Source organism: Mustela putorius, unplaced genomic scaffold, assembly GCF_011764305.1.
Source record: "Mustela putorius furo isolate JIRA1106 unplaced genomic scaffold, ASM1176430v1.1 tig00003911_pilon_pilon_pilon, whole genome shotgun sequence".
Classification (NCBI taxonomy): Eukaryota; Metazoa; Chordata; class Mammalia; order Carnivora; family Mustelidae; genus Mustela; species Mustela putorius.
Window position 1 is genome coordinate 4,550,395 of NW_025422058.1, and position 23,502 is coordinate 4,573,896.

Genomic DNA, 23,502 nt, shown 5'->3' on the forward strand with positions numbered 1-23,502 from the left:
CTTGAAGACTATTGGCAGAACTTTGTCCCTTAGTCACCTCTAATGGAAAGAGGCTAGAAAAGCAAATTAGATGATTGGAGGAGGGCAAAGGAGAAGAGGGTTAGAAATGGCTGCCTGGTAGCACTGTAACAGGACCCGCTACAAGTGTGCTGTTTACTTGTGTAGCACTTTGATACCATACATTCCAACACAAAAGTTATGTGGGTATTATACACGGTATCTCAGGGTTTTTTCCCCTCTGATTCTGCTTCAGTTAGCTAGCACTCTAAAAAAGAAAGAGGTTTATAACTTCATCTTCATTCTGTATATTTCAACATATCCACATAACCTCTTTTGTACTTTCTCATTTACGTCAATATCCAGTATGGGAAACTTTAAACTCATTATTGACAAATGTATTTCTTAACAGGATAAGAACCCATTCTACATTAACTGAAAACATGCTTTCTCATAAAGTACAGTTTGATGGTAGGATCATATCAAGGTAATTGTGATTTTATTAAACTTTTAATCCTAGGATTATAAAACAGTATTCTCTTCAAATAGAAGTAACAATAATGAGATTGGTTAAGTTTTTCACATTTAAATGCAAAATGTGAATTTAGAATGAATATTTTTAGAAATATATACTAATATGTTACAACAATTATAGGAACTATGAACCCATAAATAAGACATTTTAATTCAAAGTTATCTAAAAAGTGATTTTAAAATGGCTTTCAAAAAGAAACTTAGAAATGACTTTTTTAAAGATATGTAGTATTTACTAGAAGACGGTAAAGGATTTAAAAATTAACCTTTATGTAAGGTGCTTTCTTTGATTTTCTTTTAAGGGCTTAAATTAATAGATTATTAATAGGTGCAGGACAGTGAAAAGGAAGATGATTCTCAAATCTGTTATCTCTGTGTTACAAACTTCCAATCATACACAATACTGATGTTCTTTATGTATATTAAAGGTGATGTATGTTTTTAGAAGTTATCAAGTTTGTTCAGTGATTTTAAACTCTCTTTGACAAAGATAAGTATCTATCCTTCAGTGGCTTTTTGCAAGGTCAGCATTTTTAAAGGTCTTTCACTCTATCTTAAAAGTCTATGCCAAAATATTAATCTATTGTAATATATCTGTATCCTATCACTGTAAGGTAAAGCCATTTCCTCCATCCAGATCTTACTTAAACTGACACTTCAGCAAGCCATGCCCTGTTTCCCTGTAGCTTCCCATAACCCCCGCTCATTGCCACATCGAAGGGAGTTGTGCTGTTCTTTGGCATACACAATGCTGGTTTATTATTTAATTTGAAAATGACCCTTATTTGAAAATTTTTAATATCACTCTGTTTTTCTAGAAATGGACATGATGCCTGCAGAGAGCTGGTTGGGTTCTTTTTTGCTCATGACCAGTCCCTAACAATTTATGAATATCGGCAATTTGGGAAAAATAGGTATGCCCTAAAACATTGCTACAACTCTCAAGATGATTACTTCTGGGAGAAGCTGAATAACTTGACATTTTTATCATTTAACTTCTAGAACAAGTGTGCTTCCTTTTATTCAAAAAAACACTTACAGCCATCAGTGTGGACGAAGAAAAGGAACACAATACCAACTTGGCGATTTTTATATTGTAAGTGAAGTGTGTATGTATGAAAAGGGTTTAATGCCAGATGCTGAATTTTGTGGGGTGGTTTTGGGGGGGTAGAAAGAACAGGGTTTCTAGTTTTCAATTTATGATCTCTACTCCTTATAGAGCAGGGCTAATGGTTGATCTTTCCCCAGGAGGTTCTGCCTCCCAGGTCCAGATTTCAGTGGTCTGAATGTAAGCATATGACATTAATTCCTTGCAACACTCTACCCCTCCCTCACAATTCTGCAGTATAAGTTAGGGAGGGCTTGTCTCTTGGTACTTTTGAAGGCCTGACAAGGCCGTACCACTGGGTAATTGGCTATTTCAATAGTACTGGGAGTAATGGTCCACATCATGCAGGCTTATCTCCTGTAGATGCATGTTCTTCTCTATATGGAGGGATACTTGGCCTCTGGAGCTGTCACATATCTGATAGTTAGTGTCTCCGCCTTGTGATTTCCACACCTCACACAACTCCTGACTTGTGATGTAAAACAAGGATTCCCTCGAAGGGGTTGATCATAGGTAATATTACAATTCATGTAGTGCTCTTAAATTATTATGTTCACATTATCTCATCAATAAAATTTAGCACTATCCACAGTGACCATCCATGTAACAAATATCTACTCATAGGCCAAGCATTGGAGATAGAACAGTGAATAAGTTAAATCAATTCCCTCTTGCAGGGAGCTTACCGTCCAATGGGAAATATATAGGAGGGCCAGACCAAAGGGGGCAATGACTCAGTTTTGTTGGGTTGAAGAAAGTTTCCTGGAGACAGTGCCACCTAATACTGATCTAGAAAAGGCGTAGGCGTAGGCTGGGATAGGTAGGCAAGAGAATAGGAAAAGACTTCCAGAGGGAGGAGATAGCTCACTGAAAGAACAGAAGCGTGGAAGAGCTCGGCTTAGTTGGAGACTTGGAAGTCGTTCAGTCTGGCCTAACTTTAGTTCAAGGTCAGAGTTGGCAAGAAATGAGTCAGAGTTTGGACGCCTGGGTGGCTCAGTTGGTTAAATGTCTGCCTTCTGCTCAGGTCATGATTCCACAGTCCTGGGATTGAGTTCCATATGGGGTTTCCTGCTCAGCAGGGAGCCTGCTTCTCCCTCTGCCTCTGCCCACCCCCTGCCTGTGCTCTCTCTCTCTCTCTCTCTGATGAATAAATAAAATCTTAAAAAAAAAAAAAGAGACGAGTCAGAGCTTATTAAGAGTAGCCTTATATTAAAGAGTCATCTAAAACGTATTGGGAAGTTATTGAAAGATGAGAGGTGGATGGACTGAGGGAAGCTGACATTATCAGGTTTGTGATTTAGAAAGAAGGATCTCTCTGGTTACAAGATGGGGAGTGGGTTGAGGACTAAAAGAAAGAACCAGATTGGATTGAATTCTATTAATTAGGAAGGAGGTTATAGCAACCTAAATTAGGCAAGTGGCTGTGGCTATGAAGCTAATTAGAAAAAAATTTTAAAGTCTTCAGGAGGGGGTTGCCTGCGTGGCTCAGTGGGTTAGAGCCCTTGCCTTCAGCTCAGGTCATGATCCCAGGGTCTTGCAATTGAGCCCCACATCAGGCTCTCTGCTCAGCAGGGAGCCTGCTTCCCTTCCTCTCTCTCTGCCTGCTTCTTTGCCTACTTGTGATCTCTGTCTGTCAAATAAATAATAAATAACATCTTTAAAAAAAGTAAATAAATTCTTCAGGAGGGAGAACCAAGATATGTTGTGACTGGCTACATGAGGAGTGGGGGTGAGTTAGAACTTTACATCTTAAACTTGGATTAAGTATACCAGACAGATGTCGCTCTGGCCTGCCCCTTGAGAGCTAGAGAAAATCAGCTCCAAATCCCATTTCACATACCTGTACACAGAATGTTTAGTGTCCATCCCAACGTCAAAGTTACCTCCAGCTCTGAACTGCTGCTCGAAAATTTTAGTTCAGTTTATGACTTATTCTTAACTAACCTGTTCTATGTTACTTGAACCCAGTGTAGAACTCTGCTTCCTTTTATGATTTCCAAGAAAGAATGAGGTGGAGGGGTGAGGGGAGGAGGGATAGAGAATGGAATGGGAGGATGAAGGAAGAAAAATAGGGAAGAAGGAGGGAGGGACCCCTGCCCTCCAACACCATACATATGAGCCTTTGTGTGGCAGACATTTTGAAGGGAATATAGAGGGAGGTTTATACTGCAGCAGAGTAAGCAGCTTATAATTTATTATTAGACATTCTTATTTTAAAAAATATGTCCCTTAAACATTTCCGGTGGTATAGGTCCTCCTCTCCTATTTTCTGACACCTCCCATCTCTTGGTTTTCCCACAATCTTCCATTTCTTTATGCAGAAATACTTGGCTTATTTTTCTTTTTTGTGGAGGTGGGGGGCAGTACTTGTCGGCCTTCCAGCTGTTACTCTGGAACTTCTCTTTTCACTTCTGTATGCCCCACCACGGTGTTTCTCCGATACTCCCTGCAAGAAATTTTAGTGCTAGCTATTAACATAATACTGCTCTACACATGCGTGTGAGCCCACAGACGCTCATGCGTAAAACTGCACCCACAGGTTCACTCCCAAGCGTGCACCTGTTGCTTTGGACCGACTCAGAGCTCTTCGATGCAGCTAAAACACACGGCGGTGCACACGTACATACGCTCCCAGGCAGTACCCTGCTACACCTCTCACATAGTCTCCTTAATCACGTAATGTAGTCATTTCAAGAGAATTGACACACATTTTAAAGAATGGAGAGAGTACTGTTATTACAATTTTTTAAAGTAAATGCTCCAGGAAAAAAGGAGAGGCAGGAAATCTCTTCCCTTATTTTCAAGAGAGGTAATTCAGCCCCTTATTTAGAGTTTACGTTTGTCCCTATTTGACCGTACTTATTTGAGCAGCTCAGAAATTAAAATAATAACTTTCTAACTTTGGATTAGGGATTTTTTGATAGGAATGTGTTCACTAAAACCTTGCTGTTCCAACTAGGTTATAGTTAGTTAGTTTTACATTTATAGTTAGTTTTACATTTCTGTGATGGTTGTTGTCAAAAGATCAGGTGTAAGAGGGTGATGAATCTATTAGGTCATCGATTTGCTCTGCATCTTTCTGTGAATCAGGAGTTCTATTTCTGAACTTAGAGGTGTCATGATTTCTTTTCTTCCCCCCCCCCAAGATTTTATTTATTTGAGAGAGAGAGTGAGCAAGAGAGAGCATGAACAGGCAGAGGGAGAAGGAGAAGCAGGCTCCCCACTGAGCAGGGAGCCTCATGCAGGGCTCGACCCCAGGACCCTGGGATCATGATCCCAGAGGAAGGCAGAAGCTTAACTGACTGAGCCGCCCAGGTGCCCCAGGGATGTCATAATTTCAATTAAAATAACTTGTCCTATCTTCCTCTGACTCATAAAAAATTGGGGTTCTTATTTTTTTCACATCAATTATTAAATCTAAGATCATTCTAATAGAGAGATTGATTGGGAAATTATTTCCTTTATTTTTCAATATTATTAGCTGAAGCCTGTGTGGTTTCCAAATATTCTCTAAATATACTTTTTTTTTTATCAGTATGAAAGTATACCATATCAAATATAATCGAATCGAATTTTTAAAATTAGTGTTAGTTGTATTTTACTCTTTATATACTTTCTAGTTTAAAGAATTCATCTGTTAATTTCTTTAGGGTGCAAACTTGACATTTTTGAGTTCTGATCATTCCAGTCTTCCAGAGAGCATAAAAGAGAACACATTATTTATACTTCGGATCACTAATATTGATCAGATAGCTTTGGATTCTCTCAAGTAAGTCAAATATACATTTGTCATTTTGAAAGTAAGTGAAAACACTCTTTTTTATTATTGTAAGATGATATTCAATCCTAAAGCATTTTGACTTTAGTTAAGCTTTATGTTTTAGAAAAACAAAGCATAGCTATATTTGTCTAGTTCATGTTCTATAGTGTACTCAAATACATCTTATGTGTAGGAATAGTTAAATAAAGATCAAAAGTGTTCCATTTATGTTAAAGGTTATTAATTTGTCTGTGCTATAAAACCTTTATTTTACCAAATGCCACCAAAGCAGTCAATTTTAAAAAGTAAGCTATAGTACAATATTGTAACATTTCCCACATTTTAGTGTAATGCCTTTTTTTTTTTTTGCACTAAAAAATATCTTGGGTCTCACATGATTATAGTATTCCTTAATTGATGATATGTATAATGAAAAATCAAAAGTGCTTTTATTTTTAAATTTTTATTAATTTATATTTTTTAGAGAGAGAAAGCAAGTTAGGGGTGAGGAAGAGAGGGTCAAAGGAAGAGGGAGAGAGAATCTTAAGCAGGTTCCTCACCCACCAGTCTGGAGCCTGTTGTGGAGCTTGATCTCAGGACCCTGAGGCCATGATCTGTGCCGAATCTGAGTTAGATGCTTTATCAACTGAGCCACCCAGGTTCCCCCCCAAAAATGCTTTTAAATGAATACCTATATTATAAAACACATTTAATTTATATATATTTTATTATATATAATATGTATGAACATCAGTTGCAATATATATTATTTGTATGTATTTTATAATATATGTACTCTGTGATTCAAAAAAATTCAAATTCATTTACAAATGCTTTGATTCACAGCAATAACAGCCTTACATAAAATAATATATATTTTATGTATATTCATATTTATATATGAATTATGTAAGCAAAATGTAACCATATATAATCACATATAATTAATAAAATATATATTTTTTAAAATCACAGAATATATGTGTATATATGCTGTTCTTGCTGAGTGTTTCTTGGTGCTGTATGCATTTCAAAATGACAATAATTGGTGTTCTATATTAGAGGCCACATCCTATAAATTGGCTAAAGGATGTCTATTTCTTTTTTCTTTTTTAAAAAGATTTATTTATTTAACAGACAGAGATCACAAGTAGGCAGAGAGGCAGGCAGAGAGAGAGGGAAGTAGGCTCCCCGCTTGAGCAGAGAACCCAATGCTGGGCTCGATCCCAGGACCCTGAGATCCTGACCTGAGCCAAAGGCAGAGGCTTTAACTCACTGAGCCACCCAGGCAACCCAGGATGTCTGTTTCTTTGTCATTTACTGTAGTGCTCAAATGAATGCAGTTTTTTTTTTCTGTCTTTTTAAAATAACATTTTTATATTTTGTACTTTCAAAGTTAAAACTGCTTTTAAATTTTATAGTTTTAATCATTCTAAAAGAACATTGAGATAGCTACAAAATGAATGTAATATTTATAGGTAGTTCTTGGAAGGTTTAAAGATATTAGCTCTTGATTTAGTATATTTAAATTTTCTGGGAATTATAGCAGCGAAGCTGGGACTTGGGGAATCTCTAACACTCTTCCAACTCTGAGAGTTTTTTTGAGTCCACAATAGGGAAGAGTTTAGAGTTTCCATACTCAAGATTGCAAAAGAATACATTTTTATCACTGTGAACATATCAATTACAGAACTGATTCTGTGGAGCCTGAGGATAATTTAACCAGTCAAGAAGCTAACGATAGGCTTATTTTAAAGGCTGTTCAAGGTACGTATCATTACTATTGTCTCAAGTAGTTTTCATTTTCAATAATTTTCTTTGCAAGCAGTAAAGCAGTATTTTCCAGACATTTCTTAGTTTTACAACAAAGACACTTGACTTATATTTCTTTTCTTTATTTTTTTTTTTAAGGTTTTAGTTCATTTGTTTGACAGACAGAGACACAGTGAGAGAGGGAACACTAGCAGGGGGAAGTGGGAGAGGGAGAAGCAGACTTCCTGCCGAGCAGGGATTTCCAGGCCGGGCTTGGGGCTCCATCCCAGGACTCTGGGATCATGACATGAGCCTAAGGCAGACGCCTAACGACTGAGCCACGCAGGTGCCCCACTGATTTATATTTCTTATTTGCTTCTTTTTATGAATTTACGCATTTAAAAATACTTTTATAAAGCGACTGGATTTGAAAAAAAAATGAAAATAGTTTTAGGATGTCTTCCACTTTAGTGATCTTGTTTAACTAGTATTATATGACTTATGAATTTAAGAATTTTAGAAAGTACTAGATAGTATGCGTTTTCTCCATGAAATGAATAAAATTTAAGTGATTATGCATGAGGTGATGTCCCAAAGTGATTTATGGCAACCTCTTTTATTTTTTTTAATTTTTTAATTTTTTTAATTTTTTTATGGCAACCTCTTTTAAAAGAGAAAAATGCTAGCCTGGGAGCCAGGGTGATGTTTGGACTCTGCTGTTTCATAGACATATTACATTGTGCAAATCTCTCGCACTTCTTTTTCATCTTTATAATGGGGATAGCCTATTTTATTAACTTTCCAGAGCTATTGTGGTGATAAATGATATACACACAGGCTTTGGATACGAAAATGTGTTACAGATTTTTGTTTCTAGAGTACAGTCTTGTAACCACTAAAGGATAGTAGGCTCAGACAGACAGTTCCTTTGATGACACTCATGGTCAAGAGGGAGGCATACATTAAACAAACAATCATAGAAATCAACCTATCATTTATAAAGTTTGATAAATCCTGATTTTTTATATAAAAATGATATGAGAGTAAAAAGGCTAGAAACAGATTTAAAAGTTGTCTGGGATTGGGGTCTGAACTCTCCCAAAATATTCTTGATGTCATTGTTAGTAAATCGTTTTCTCATGGTCAGCCCAGTGTTTGTCACTGTTGAATCCACTGTTGACATTTGTTTATTATATTTAATAACTGCTTTAGTAGAGTTAACTATATTTTCTTAAGCAAAAATGGCATAAATTGTGTTAAGTGTAATTACTGACCTTCAAAGAGAATGCTAGAAGCTTGAGCATATAACTAAAAATTACAAAAAAAAAAAAGGGCTGCTTTAAGTGTGTAAGTATAAGATAGCACTGCAAAGCTTTGATGCTGTTCAATATGTAAGCTACAATTTGAAGATTTCAGATATTTTAGAAATTTTGAACTCGTTATTTTTGAGTGACTTGTCTGGCATCAATTTTATAATTATAGCAAATAGGAAAGAGATTAAAGATGTGAGGTCATTATATGAAAAAGAAGTCTGGAAAATAAAAACTAAGATTTTATTTGTAACATGTAGATTATTTTCATGCTGATGAAGTGATCCCTTATTTTTCTATGTAACACTTTCACCACACGGTGGTGCTATAGTTCTAGTATATTTACATGCGATTTTGTATGTAACACTTGACTAAAAGCATTCTATTTTTCAAGGTCTTTTGTCAGTCCTACATACCATCTAGTTGCATATTTACATCCCTTATACCACTAATTTTCCTACCAGAGAACCAATACATTTGTGTATAGAAAAAACTGGTTTCCATTTCTCTTCTTCCTAAACAGATGCTCTAAAAGAACAGCTACACAAAAGAGGTGTTCGTATTTTGACTGGATTGGCAAAACATCTTCAACAATTGGACAAAGAAGGAACTGGACTTTTAGATAAGGCAGATTTTAAGCAAACTCTCCAAGTATTTCGCTTAGAAGTGTCTGAAAATGTAGGTACTGTGATGAATGACATAGTATTCTTAAATGGTATTATTTACTCTTCTAATAGGATTTTAGTAGTTCAGGTGTGTCTTTAAAAAAAAAAAATCTATTTATTTATTTATTTAATGAGTTGGGGGAACGGGCGGAGGAAGAGAATCTCATGCAGATTCCGCACAGGATGCTGAACCCCTGAGATCGTGACCTGAGCCCAAATCAAGAGCTGGATGCTTAACTGACTGAGCCACCCAGGTGCCCCCATGTGTCTCTTTCTTTATGCTTCATAATCAGTGTTAGTCATCAGGTGACAAGTCTTGTTAATTTTAATCTCACTATTCATTCTTCCTTCATATATTTAATAGAACCTAATAAGTAGGCATTGTTCTAAGCTCTGAGAGTGCATACTCTAGACTCTTACGGTCTTCATAATCAGAAGAAAAGAAAGATGAAGGATTATGAAAGACTATATGTATTAAATAGAGAATGCTTACAGAACACATGGGATTAATTCCAGGCCAGGTTAGAGGGAAGAAGAGAGATCATAGGATTTCTGGAGAAGGGCATAACTGACCTGAGTTCTGAAGGATGAGGAGGAGTTAAACAGGCAAGAGGGGAGGAAGAACGTGAGTCCGACAACGAATATTTCACACAAAGGGGAAGCACATGCAAAGGTGTGAAGAGGAGGAGGGGGTGTGTAGCCTGTTCTAAGAATTGCAAAAGGACAAAACCAACCCCCTGCTCCCCAACAAGCAACCAGAGCCTTTATACATCCTGTTCCCTGTACAGTGAGCAATCTTCCACTAGACCTTTGCAGGGCTGGATTTTCCATCATTTAGGCTTTCTCTATGGGGAGCTCTATACTGACTCTTCTGTCTAAAGCAGTGCCTATCTGATCCTTGGTCCTCTCTGTACCATTTGTCATATTATTTTCTTCATACCACTTCGCAAGTATTTTCTGGCTCTTCTGGCAAGTAGAGTGTTATATCCATCAGGATGGGGACAAAGGTACTTCTGGTTTCCTGCTGTGTCTAGCACCTCCAATGGAAACTTGCATATGGCAAGTGCTGAAGAAACAGCATACTTTACATGGGCAGACATATGGAAGGAAGGAAAAGAGAAGAATGGAGAGAAATAAGCCTGGTGGTGTCCATTATCTTAAAGCCTTGCATGCTATGCTAAGAAGTTTGGATTTCATTCTAAAAGTAAATTTGAAACACATCTACCTCGAGGGTTTCAGATCAGAGTTTCTCTTGCATTGTTCTCTCTTGCTTCAAATAGTCTTGTCACAAGATGTAGTTTATTTGTGGAAGGGACACTGGGAATTGAACTTAAGAGATATAGATTCAAGTTCTGGACTTACTACTTCAGCTGTGTGATCTTGCATAGGTCTTTTTAAACTTTTCTGATTGACAGGTTTTGCCTGGGCAATCTACAGATAATACCTGTGGTCAGATTTACTTTGAACCTCAGATGAAAAAATTACATGGGAATAGGCCTTTTCAATTAAAATTCTGTGCCAGTGTGATGTTGTTTATCATTGTTGTCACATGCCTGTCCTTTGTGTTTTTTACCAAGTTTAACCTTGTGGCCCCCTTAGTGATACATATTAGAGATCCTCTAACTTCATTTCTTCCTCTTAATAATAATAATAATAATAATAATAATAATAATATAGTAAAGACAGCAATAGAAAATTAAAAGCCTTGGTGTCTTTATCCACAGTCACGCAGGTAATTAATAACTGAGTTAGAGCTAGTGCCCAGATAATCTAGGTCAGTCTTTTATTCTTTCTGCATCAACCAGTACTTCTTTTGTTCGTTGATTAGCTAAATTTTTGACCCTGGAGTCAGAAATAGAAACTAAACTAATTATGTAAGACTTCAAACATAGGGAGAACATATATTATGAGAATACGAGTAAGCTTCCCTTTTACCCATTTTAAAAATAATATTCCCTGCTTTTGCCCCTGATATATCACTAGAGACTGCCCATGAAATGATAAGCAGAAATAAGGACTCAAGAATCACCAATCTGGGTCTAATTGTGGAAGTAGTTTGGGGAAGGCATGGTCATTCTCTTTGATTTGAAATTTAAAAAATTGATATGCACCCTAAGTAGCTTAATTTTTTAGAGATACTACCAATAAATTTAAGCTCAGTTTTTTTCAACTGAATTATCATTTTCCAGTCTGTACCATATCTTAGAAAGACTTACATAAATTTGTTGCCCGTTTCGGTAAATTATTCCATTTTTGAAAATTATTTCTTTTAAGCTTCAAGCAGTATCTTTTAATTCTAGTATTCCATGAGTTGGGCGTGCAAATTCATCTTTTATCTGTATTATGTAAGATTTTAAAGGTCAAGCTCATTTTTAAATTTAAGAGCGCATTTTACAGACACTTAAAGTTAGTCATGTGCTAGGCATTATGACAGACAAATTAGGGGTTATTGAAAATAGGGGGAAGCAGGGCATCTTAAGATTGAGTTTTTCTTTTTAGAATTTTAATTGAAAAAAGGAGGAGGAAGTAGAACTTTTTTGAGTCCCATTGTTTGTTAGTCACCTTGCTAGGTATCTTATTTACAATCTTGTTTAAAGCAAACAACTTGACTGAAACTTTGAAAAGACATTTATTTACCTGAGTTTAAGAAAACCCCATCTGTATTTTGTTGTTGTTGTTATTAGGAACTCTGTGACTAGAACATTCTATTAAATTGTGCATTTGCAAAGAAGTAAGTGGCAATGGTAAAATCAACAAACTGGCATAAGGATTTACTCAAAATAACACCTTTCAGTGTGAATTGCGGGATAATATTGGAGCCATTTAGATCTTTTGCACTTTGAAACATGACGACTAGCAGAAATACCACTAGTGGCCCTAATGCCAATTGGAAGCACTGTAGAACCTGAAGTGAATTTTTAATTGTCACATGTATAATACATTAAAAATAATTAAAAGTTCAAATTCAAGTAAGTGGTGAGCATTTTTGTATTGAAAGGAATCAAAATCAAAATAAGAATTTGTGACACTGACTCCCCTAAATGACCCTGAATTTTACAGAACTGTCCACCACAGAGTTCCTTTAAGTGGTTTTCTTAGTGCCTTTGTTTGGGTTTATATGTAACTTTTTGGAATTGTCTTGTTAAATCTGCTTCTTTGCCTGGGGCTACAAAAGTAGTAACATAATAGTATTAAGATGAGTTTTGTTGTGGTCATATATAACTAAAAGGTGAAACGGTGGTCTCCTTGACTATGTCTAGGATTTTGAGTCTGCATGGCAAATTCTGAATGGCAATGACAGTGGCAAGGTTGATTATGGAGAATTCAAACGCGCCGTTATTGGTGAAATGAATGAATACAGGAAATTGTTTGTTCGAAAGGTAATTTTGTTAAATAATCTTTGAAATAGTTACTTTTTAAAGTTTTTTTTTTTAATTTTTGTAATTTATTTGAGAGGGAGGGCATGCACATGGGTAGGGGTACACAAGTAGGGGGCGGGGGGTGGGGGGGGCGGACAGAGGGAGAAGCCGATTTCCTGCTGAGCTGGGAACCTGGTCCGGGACTCCATCACAGGACTCCAGGATCATGACCTGAGCAGAAGGCAGATGCTTAACTGACTGAGCCATGCAAGCACCCCTGAAATAGTTACTTTTAGTAGAGTGTTGGGTTCATTATTTTACAACTTTATTGATTACTATTGAACATGTTTTAAATCCCTTCACCTGTAATATATTTTGGAATTAGTAAAATATAGGCAAACACATACATATACAAATCTACCAGCATGAAGCAAAATAATTTATGCATATGTTTTAGGAACAGACTTTACAAGACCAGTGCTCTAACCCCTGAACTACGGAGACTTCCCCTTGTTTTAGGAACAGATTTTATTTTTAGTTTTTAATTTTTTAAAAAAAAATATTTATTTATTTATTTGATAGAGAGAGATCACAAGTAGGCAGAGAGGCAGGCAGAGAGAGAGGGGGAAGCAGGCTCCCCACTGAGCAGAGAGCCCTGGGCTCGATCCCAGGACCCTGAGATCATGATCCGGGCCGAAGGCAGAGGCTTAAATCACTGAGCCACCTAGGCGCCCCAGGGAACAGATTTTAAAAGGAAAATACAATCTGAAATCAAATTTTGTTTCACACATTACTAGTTCTTTAAATTTCTGGATCCAAAATTGACTAGTTATATGATTATCTATTATTAAATGTATCTGGGCCTTAGTTTCTTGTCTCATAGAGTTGGTATAAAGACTAAACTTGTAAAATTCTTAGCATTGTGGCTGTTCTAGTGTCAAGGCTCAATACATGTTATCTTAGGAGTATGATTAAGGGATGTTTCTCTGGTTTTTATAATATGCATGTTAGCTAGCTGTTCAAATGAAGGTTAAAATGACTACTAAATTGGAATTAAAAACAGGAGCCCTGATTTTTTTTCTTTTCTTTTTAAGATTCACTTATTTATTTTAGAGGGTGAGAGAGAAGCATGTGTGAGTGAGGGAAGGGGCAGAGGGAGAAGGAGAGAGAATCTCAAGCAGGCTCTACCCCCAGCGTGGAGCCCAATACAGGCTTGATCCACAGCCCTGAGATCATGACCTGAGCCCAAATCAAGAATCGAGGCTTAACCAACTGAGCCATCCAGGCACCCCAGGAGGCCCTGATTTTTATAGGAAACTAAATCTTACTCAGGTTCTGATGGCCATTTTTAGAGCATACTTTTGAGCAATGTAGTTTCTTTCTCTTTCGAATATGTACCTGTGTGTATGTATCTAATATTGAAACAAAGCTTTTGTGTATAGAAGAGTATAAACAATTACATGAGGTATAAATCTCAAATAGAAAATATCAAAATCTTTATTGGCCAAAAGACACAATAAAAACTTTATGTTAAATGAATTCATCACATAATAATTTATAAATTTGCTCTTATTTGTACTTTACATATCCAGGTGACAGATGTATCAGGAGTAGAAGCTAGAGGGTTATCTCTTTCATAAATCTTGATACTAGGAAAAGAGGATAAAAGTAGAGTTATAAAGTACTGTATTAGTTCACCAGGGCTGCCATAACAAATACTAGACTGGGTGATTTAAATAACAGAAATGTATTGTCTCACAGTTCTGGAGGCTTGAAGTCCAAGATCAAGATGTTAGCAGGTTTGGTATCTTCTGGGGTTTCTCTCCCGCTTGTGATTGGCTGTCTTTTACCTCTCTGCTCACATGGTCATCCTTCAGTCTGTGGTCTGTGTCCTAATCTCCTCTTGTAAGGACACTGGCCATATTGGATTACAGTCCACCCTAGCATATCTATTTTAACTTAAATTACCTCTTTAAAGGCCTTATCTCCACAATAACAATCATATTCTGAGGCACTAGAGCAGAGGAATAATGTATAATGTATAATGTATAATGGAGGGGGGTGGAAATTCAGCCCATTAGGTACCATATTTCTGTGAACACATTATTGTGAATAAGCAAACTTGATTATAGTTTTGACTCTTTTGCAAATGTGGGCTGTTGCTTTGGGTTGGTTGAGTGTTCTATACACCCATTCCTCTTGCCCGTAAAATGTTTTTTTTATTTTACAGTACTAAAAATTGCATTGAATTAGCAGAGTGGTAAAACAACTGGTGTATCAAAAGGTGGTCCTAAATTTCAGGAAATAGAGTAACATAAGCCATTTAAAAAATATGGTACTTCCTTATTGAACTTAGTGATGAATATTTGCACGTTCACTTTTTGAATCAAAATGGTCCTGGCAATTTGTCTTGGCCATTTATCAGTTTTTTATAAATCCTAGAGGTGGAAGTTACCAGGAAGGTCTTTTACCCAGCTCTTCAGTATAAGAGGAGAAAAGCTAGGGCAACAGAGATTAGCTATCTCAAGGTCAGAGTGGCAGAGAGTGCAGTTTACCTATCTTGCTCCAGTATCTTCCTGTATTCATAACACTTCCTTCTTATAGCAGTTTAGTACTTTTCAACTGGCTTTTTAGAGCTTAAGGATAACCTACAGAATAGAGAATTGGGTTCTCACGTCTAATGATTTCATAGAAAAAAATAACATTTTTTCCTTGTATAGGCCTTCATGAAATTGGATTTCAACAAAACTGGCTCTGTGCCTATTACAAACATACGAAAATGTTACTGTGCAAAGAAGCATCCTCAAGTAATTTCAGGTAATTATTATGAGTCAAAATGCATTAGATTTCTAAAATGTTAATAAAAGTAAAATCTTAAATTATATTAACTTACAGTGTAGACTTGAGGCCATTAAGGGAGGAAATAAACACTTATTTTTTAAACCAGAAACATAAGAGCCATTTGACCTTCTTCATTTAAATATTCTGAGGTCTATTGTTTATGCTTTTTTTTATGTTTATGAACTGAGATTGAATTTTTATTTCTTACTGAGGAGATCATGCGGAATTTGCGTTTGGACAGAATGGATTCAGAGGATAGATAATTACATGTGCAAGTTCTCTGGGTTAGTTTTACTGTATCCTCATATACTTGAAGATTCAAGGCAGAAAGTGAATGTCTTTCTCTGGGAATGGTGATATATATGTAACAGGCATACATATGTGTATCAGAATTTGAGGATCTAGAAAATATCTCAGATACATACAGGAAATTTAGGATGGCTTGACTTAACAATTTTCTGATTTTACAATAGTACTAAAACAATGTACATTTAGTAGAAACTGCACTTCAGGTTTTGCTTTTTGAACTTCACCCTGGCTGACATTCACAGTTTGATACTCTCTTGTGAAGCTGGGCAGTGGTAGCAAGCTCCCAGCCAGCCATGTGACCGGGAGAGTAACAACCTATACACTTATGTAATCATTCTGTACCCATACGGCTATTCTGTTTTTCACTTTCAGTACAGTATTCAATAAATTACATGAGATATTCAATACTATATTATATATATATATGTATGTGTACATATATATACACAGTATATATTACATATATATACATAGTATTCAATGAATTACAAGAGATACTCAACACTATATTATAAAATGGGCTTTGCCTTAGGTAATTTTGCCCAAGTGTAGGCTAATTGTAAGTGTTTTGGGCACAACTAAGGTGGGCTGGGCTAAACTATGGTATTTTAGGTTAGATGAATTAAGAGCATTTTCAGCTTAAGACAGTTTCAGTTTACAATGGGTTTATCAGATAAAACTTTATTGTGAGTCAGGGAAGATCTGTAATTTTAGAGATTCATTACCTACTGTATTTTTTCTGACTTTAATTTTTATATAGTTGATTTATTAATACATTCTTAGTATAAAGAAAGTATTTGGGGGCACCTAGGTGGCTCAGTGGGTTAAAGCCTCTGCCTTCGGCTCAGGTCATGATCCCAGGGTCCTCAGATCTAGTCCTGCATCGGGCTCTCTGCTCAGCAGGGAGCCTGCTTCCCTTCCTCTCTCTCTGCCTGCCTTTCTGCCTACTTGTGATCTCTGTCTGTCAAATAAATAAATAAAATCTTTAAAAAAAAAACCCCAAAACAAAAAGAAAGTATTTGGCCACAGTGACTCTCCTCTTTTCATCACACGTTCCTCTATAGAGGTAACATTATCATTTAATATATATACATTTCTTATATGTCCTTACTCTATGAATTTTCATAGCTATATAGGTGCTATAAATATCAAATACTTCTTGAATTTTTTTTTTTAGCATGACAGGTACACTAAATACACTAAATATGTAGTTTACTTTTTACACTCAAAAATGTTTTGGAGCTCTTGCCATATTAATCCATATTGAGCCACCTTATTATTATCTGCTGCATATTATTCTTTTTAAAAATCAATACACTACAATTTACCTAGTTAGGCTCCTACTGGAAGACTTTAAACTTCTGAACAATGAAGCAACGAATATGTTTATTTGTGACTCATCAGGCTCATTTTCTGCTGTTTCTTATGGGGTGGTAATTTCAATACCTAGAATATCTACATTTCAAATTTTAACTGATACTTAAAATTGCATTATAAAATGGCTATACCAGATTATATTGCTGTTAGTTGGAGAATTCATTTCCCTGACTGTCCTCCCAACACCACAGAATTTTGCCAATCTGATAGACTAAAAAAATTTTTACTTGCATTTCCCTGGTTATTTGGAAGGTTAAACATATTTTTGTATTTTTTGACCATTTGTAATTTATATTTAATCTTTGTAATTTATATTTAATTTATATTTTATCTTTCTAATTTATGATTTTGATCATATACTGTTAAATACTATAGAATACTATTCCAGATTTTTAAAATATTTTTATTATTAAAAGAAGTTACCCTGTAATTACTTTTATCACCATTAACCCTTGTGAATGGTTTATTTATTACTTAAAATTATGAAGTGAAAAAGACAACAATTTGTTATAAAGATTAAAGCTAACTATCACTGGCTTCCTGATTTCTGATAGCCCAAGGTCAGAATAGTTTAATTTGCTTATCAATGACTTTAAATGAACTGCAGTTGCCCCTAAGAAAATTTCTAGCATTATTGAATTGGATTTAGCATATCTTTTTTTTTTTTTTAAAGATTTTTATTTATTTATTTGATAGACAGAGATCACAAGTAGGCAGAGAAGCCAGGCAGAGAGAGATGAAGGGAAGCAGGCTCCCCACTGAGCAGAGAATCCGATGCGGGGCTTGATCCCAGGACCCTGGGATCATGACCTGAGCCTAAGGCCAGGGCTTGACCCACTGAGCCACGCAGGTGCCCCTGGATTTAGCATATCTTTTTCTTTAAACTTATGTCATTCCCTGCTCTTCTTCCTTAATTAGCTTGCTAAATATAAGAACAAGATAGTTTTCTTTTTTCTTTCTTTTTTTTTTTTTTTTAAAGATTTTATTTATTTGTCAGAGAGAGAGCGAGCGAGAGCGAGTACAGGCAGACAAAGTGGAAGGCAGAGTCAGAGGGAGAAGCAGGCTCCCTGCAGAGCAAGGAGCCCGATGTGGGACTCGATCCCAGGACGCTGGGATCATGACCTGAGCCGAAGGCAGCTGCTTAACCAACTGAGCCACCCAGGCGTCCCCAAGATAGTTTTCTTATTTCAAAATTAGATGATTTCAACATCCTACATTGTTTTTCTTTGTTTTCTCCCTTCTAACAATCTTAATTAAGTTGCTAAAGCAGCTTGAGTTTTGTTAGATGTAATTGAATTGTTGGTGAGGGTTTTGTTCTTGTTGGATAAGCCTTCATTTGTTTAAGAAATTCCAACACCTCAAAAAAAAAAAAAAAAACCCAAACCCCAAATTCCATATCTCATCTTTGCATTCACATTAAGGAAAATAAGCTAGTAGGTACAAGCAGTCTTAAAAAGAAGAACAAACACCCATTGAAGTTTTTTAAAGTTTGAAGTTTAAAAATATTACCTATCAATACAAATTATAATCTAGTCACATGCTGTCTTTGGAATATAAATTATTTACAATTAAAAAATATTTATCTATTTGATAAAGAGAGAGAGAGTGAGCAAAGGGAGGGACAGAGTGAGAAGGAGAGAAGCAGACTTCCCACCGAATTTGGAGTCCAGCACGGGACTCCATCTCATGACCCCAGGATCATACCAGAGCCAAATCTAGAGTTGGACGTTCAACTGACTAAGCCACTCAGGTGCCCCTAGATTATTTACAATTTATAATTAATTTCAAATTAAAACTTTTGTAGCACATTTTTACTCTAGAAAATACTTTCTTTTTACTTAAATAATCTGTTAGAAAAAGATTATTTTCAGCTTTTATAGAAATGAAATGTCCCAAATGTATTTCTCTGTAAAGATATTATCACTGTTTATTAAAATACTTCATGGTGGGACACCTGGGTGGTTTAGTTGGTTAAGCATCTGCCTTCAGCTCAGGTCATGATCCCTCGGTCCTGGGATGGAGTCCCATGTCAGGCTCCCTGCTCAGTCAGGAGCCTGCTTCTCCCTCTGCTGCTGCTCCCCCTGCTTGTGCTCTCTTCCTCTCTCTGTCTCTGACAAATAAATTAATAAAATCTTAAAAAAAAAATAAAATAAAATACTTCATGGTGTCCAAGTAGACAGAAAGAAAGGTTAGTTAAAAATGATAAAAGGTAAGTAGTTGGATGGTGATGCAGAGGAGGTATAAAAATCTTGAGTATTTGAAACAAAAATTTAAATAAAAAATGTTTTCATTAAGAAATAATATTAAAACTCATTTGTTCAAAAGTATGGGTGATAGACAGAGGAGGAAATCTCTTTTGCCAACAGGTATATATTTTTATATATATTAGATCTTGGTTAATTTTAACCCTTGACTAACACTCAATCACAAATTCACTCTATTGTTTTATATTACCATTTCTGCAGAGCATAATTATGCAGTCCTTGTTCATTCAACCTTTTTTAAAAATAAAATAATCATTTTCTCTATTTTGCACATATTTTTAAAAGACAGCAAACATCTAAAGCATTTTTTTAATTTGAAAGGCCCTTAACGATGAATTATTATCTGTCCATTAGAGAACTTCTGCTTTTTGAAAAAGATCCAACTCTTATCCTAATTTTGCCCACTTCATTAGACAATTAAGGTGGTTTTCCCAATTTAAGTTTGTAATTTTAAAATGTAACATGGCTTCAGAGTGATTTAGAGGGTCATTTAGATTTCTCTGACATTTTTTTTGCCTTTGTATATGGGTCTCTATTTTCTTTGATTATCATCTGACCATATTTTGTAGCTTCCTTTCATCTTTTAATTTCTCTTATTAAAAGCTTACAGAATGTTTTTTTTTTTTTTCCTCCTCCATGCTAGGATCCTGGGAATAGATATAAATCCATGTGAGTAGGGAGCACCTTGGATTGCTCCTTTGTTTTCACTGACCACAAAATAACCCAAGCTACTTAATTAAATAGCTTATTGTTCTCTTTCTGAATTTTTTAAAAAATCAAATGAATTAAGACTGAATCATATATTTTATGTTGCCTTTTTGGTTTTTTGTTTTGTTTTGTTTTGTTTTAAAGATTTTATTTATTTATTTGTCAGACAGAGAAAGAGAGCTAGTACACAAGCAGGGGGAGCAGCAGAGGGAGAGGGAGAAGCAGGGTCCTTGCCGAGTAAGGAGCATGATGCTGGGAGATCCTGACCTGAGCTGAAGGCAGACCCTTAACCAACTGAGCCACCCAGGTGTCCGTGTGTGTGTGTGTGTGTGTGTGTTTTAAGAACTTTTACAGTATTTTAATTGAATTTAAATGGGTGTGAAAGGGTGATTCTAGAGATATAAAACCTCCAGGTTTAATATATTACCCTGATTTGCTAAAATTGACCTGCTTCTCCCCAATTAAACTCAGTGGAATATTCTTTTTAGAAGTACTTTTCAGTCACAATCCTTGGGTGGAGACTATAACGTCTCAGTCATCTCAGTAATACTCAGCGTTAGGAATCTTAATGGATATAGCATGTTCAAATGAGTAATTTTCTTTCTTTTAGATTTTATTTATTTATTTATGTGAATTCAAGTTAGTTAACATACAGTGTATTGTTAGTTTCAGGATAGAGTTTAGTGACTCATCAGTTGCATACAACACCCAGTGCTCTTTACAACACATTCCCTCCTTAATGCCCACCACCCAGTTACCCCACCCCCCAGCCCCCTCTACAGCCCCCAGTTTGTTCCCTATAGCTAAGTCTCTTACGGTTTGCCTCCCTGTCTGTTTTTTCTTTTATTTCATTTTTCATTCCCTTCCCCTATGATCATCTGTTTTATTTCTTAAATTCCACGTATGAATGAAATCATATGGTATTTGTCTCTCTGACGGACTTATTTTACTTAGCAGTTATGTTCTCTCTTTACATAACAAATTGAAGCCTTATAATTTTTTTTACATTTTTGATTCTCAGTAGCATCTTCCTATAGAATGAAATTAATCATATTTAGTATGATGTAGTGGAAATAGCCTACTTAATGTCAGAGATTAAAATAGAGTGATTTAATCTAGTGAAAATTCTTCCGGCAAAGATTTTCATAGGCCTTTGAATCTTACTTGTGATAATATTTTCTAGCTGCAGTTATGAGTAACTGATTCATAAAATAACTAATGCCTGAATATAGGGATGTTTTTCACACATTGGGTTACTGTGTTAACAGCCTATAAATCTTTGAAATTATTTACTTGTTATCTTCTTTCCTCATTTCTAATGAGAATAAAACTGAGTCCTCTAAAACATTAAGATATAAAAGAATATCTACAGTAGCGACTCTTACTTTGTTTGTACCTATAGGACACATCTGATCAGAGGCTTAAAAGTTGCCTTGAATGTGTATTGAAGTCATCACCATTAAATTCTGATTCATGCAAGAAACTGTTTAAATAAATTGGAGGGTAGTGTGACATAAGATTTGAAATTGTTGAAAAGATTTCATAAGGTGATTAAGTATTTCTTTATCGTCATCAGTCATTTTACTAGTGTTTTAAGGAGATTGTTTCACAGTCGGTACTATCTTACAGGCCATTCCACAGAGGAAGAAATCAAATTATCTTTTCTAGAAACATTAAAAGATGCCTGCAGCAAATCTGATGAAGTGACTTATGGTGAATTTGAAGATTACTATGAAGGTCTAAGTATCGGAATAGTACATGATGAAGATTTTGTTAATATTGTATGTACTCCTTGGGGGATTTAGTTTTTTTTAGAATGAGGGTGTCTTCAGCACTGAGCCTTCTAAAGGTGAGGTGAATTGAATGTAAAATGTGGTCAAACATTGGAATATAAATTTTCTAGGACTTCTTTTGTTTTTTGTTTTTCTCAAACAGGTTGAGTCTGGTAGGAGGAATCAGAAAAAGAGCTGAAGGGAGGTGTATGTCTGGTCATGTGCATGTCTGAGTGTTTGCCTGACTCTAAGCATGAAAAGCTCTATCTTGCTCATTCATTACTTATCTTGGATATGTTTTAAAGGTCATTTTTAAAAAAATTTATTTTATTTTATTTGTGTGTGTGTGTGTGTGTTCCAAAATTCATTGTTTATGCACCACACCCAGTGCTCCATGCAATACGTGCCCTGCCTAATACCCACCACCAGGCTCACCCAACCCCCCACCCCCCTCCCCTCCATAAAGGTCTTTGTTAAATTAGGTTTCATAGGAAAGTTACATCTGTATCAAACTATATGAGAGCTTCTATATAGTAACCAAGTTACTCGTCCATTGTTTTTTGGCTACCCATTCCCCAAAATATGATAGCCACCATTCTCAATTTGATGAACTGGAATTGGGTCCAAAGCCTCTAAGACTTTAAATAGCTCAGCTTGTTTGAAACATTTGAAAACGTTAAAAGAATTAAAGGATATGTAAGAGAAATTTTCCACATGGTATAGATGTTTTGGGTAGCATAAATATTTAGAATGATGGAGGCTTACCTTCAAATGCTTATTTAAATACTGACTTGTCTTGTGGATTCTTCTAAATTATGTGCTGTTGTTTGTCCAGTAGAGCACAATGTAATTATTCAAGTGATCAGCTCTGTTTGTTCTTTTGTTCTATTTTTAACTGGAATCCTTATTACCTACACAGAATTACCGTTAGCTAGAAACAATACAAAATGGGAGGGAAAATATTTTCTTAGATTTTTAAATAAAGATCTCAAAAATGCATTATCCCATGTATGGACTCAGGGATAGTTTAGTAATTCTTAACAAAATATAAAAAGATGTTTTGTCCTAAAATGAATGTTTATTATTCTAAACATCTCTTTTTGTTATACTAAGCAACTAACATATTTTCTTCTCAATAGATATTATTTAATGGTTAGAAGTATTATAATCGTCCTTTCCAGTCTTATGTTGTTAAGCATATTTTTTTGTGAATATAATCAGAAAATGTATAGACTGTCATATTGTGAAAAAAGGGAAGATTCTTCTGCGATTTAACATGTTAATGTCACAGCATACTTTTAAATAAGCCTCCACCTTCTTAATATAAATATTCATATGTGTTTGCAAAAAGTTTCTCTACTTAGGAGCTTAGGAATAGTTAATTTCTCATTATTTTATACTTTATTTCAGTGTAGAGTTAGAAAATACATATTCAATATGCTATTTGTGTATTTTGTTAAATTTTAATTGGTGGCGCAATAAATCATTCTGCATTTGCTTTATTGTCTGCATTCTTTGATTTTGGTGTAATAAAATCTATTATTTAGTACCCAGTTTAATAGAGGGGCATTTAATTACCTAGTTACATTTTCAAACACCCACAGCACAATAACTGACATTTGAAATTCTATGCTTAACTGTCTTTAGGAGTCTAAAATATCTCTTGATTAACATTAAAATATTAAATATGAAATTATATGTTGAAGTGATGTTACATGAATTTTATGGTTAAGTATATTTTATCAT

At 35.4% G+C, this 23,502-nt stretch overlaps 1 protein-coding gene across 16 annotated transcripts in view; it reads left to right on the forward strand.

Annotated features, from left to right (window-relative positions):
- The window catches only part of CAPS2 (calcyphosine 2), a 49,405-nt gene extending 26,151 nt beyond the window's left edge, over nt 1-23,254 (forward strand). For 13 of the 16 annotated variants that reach the window (XM_013056032.2, XM_004752394.3, XM_004752397.3 and 10 more), the window contains 9 exons: nt 410-484; nt 1,350-1,445; nt 1,534-1,627; nt 5,290-5,408; nt 7,090-7,166; nt 8,985-9,139; nt 12,387-12,506; nt 15,206-15,302; nt 21,614-23,254. In XM_013056032.2, coding sequence (XP_012911486.1) covers nt 410-484; nt 1,350-1,445; nt 1,534-1,627; nt 5,290-5,408; nt 7,090-7,166; nt 8,985-9,139; nt 12,387-12,506; nt 15,206-15,302; nt 21,614-21,789 — 1,009 coding nt within the window. In that variant the 3' untranslated portion in view covers nt 21,790-23,254. Of the gene's footprint in view, nt 1-409; nt 485-1,349; nt 1,446-1,533; nt 1,628-5,289; nt 5,409-7,089; nt 7,167-8,984; nt 9,140-12,386; nt 12,507-15,205; nt 15,303-21,386; nt 21,532-21,613 lie in introns of all 16 variants that reach the window. The other 3 variants (XR_006603322.1, XM_004752392.3, XM_004752395.3) reach the window with 3 other exon arrangements.
- Nucleotides 23,255-23,502: the final 248 nt, after the last annotated feature.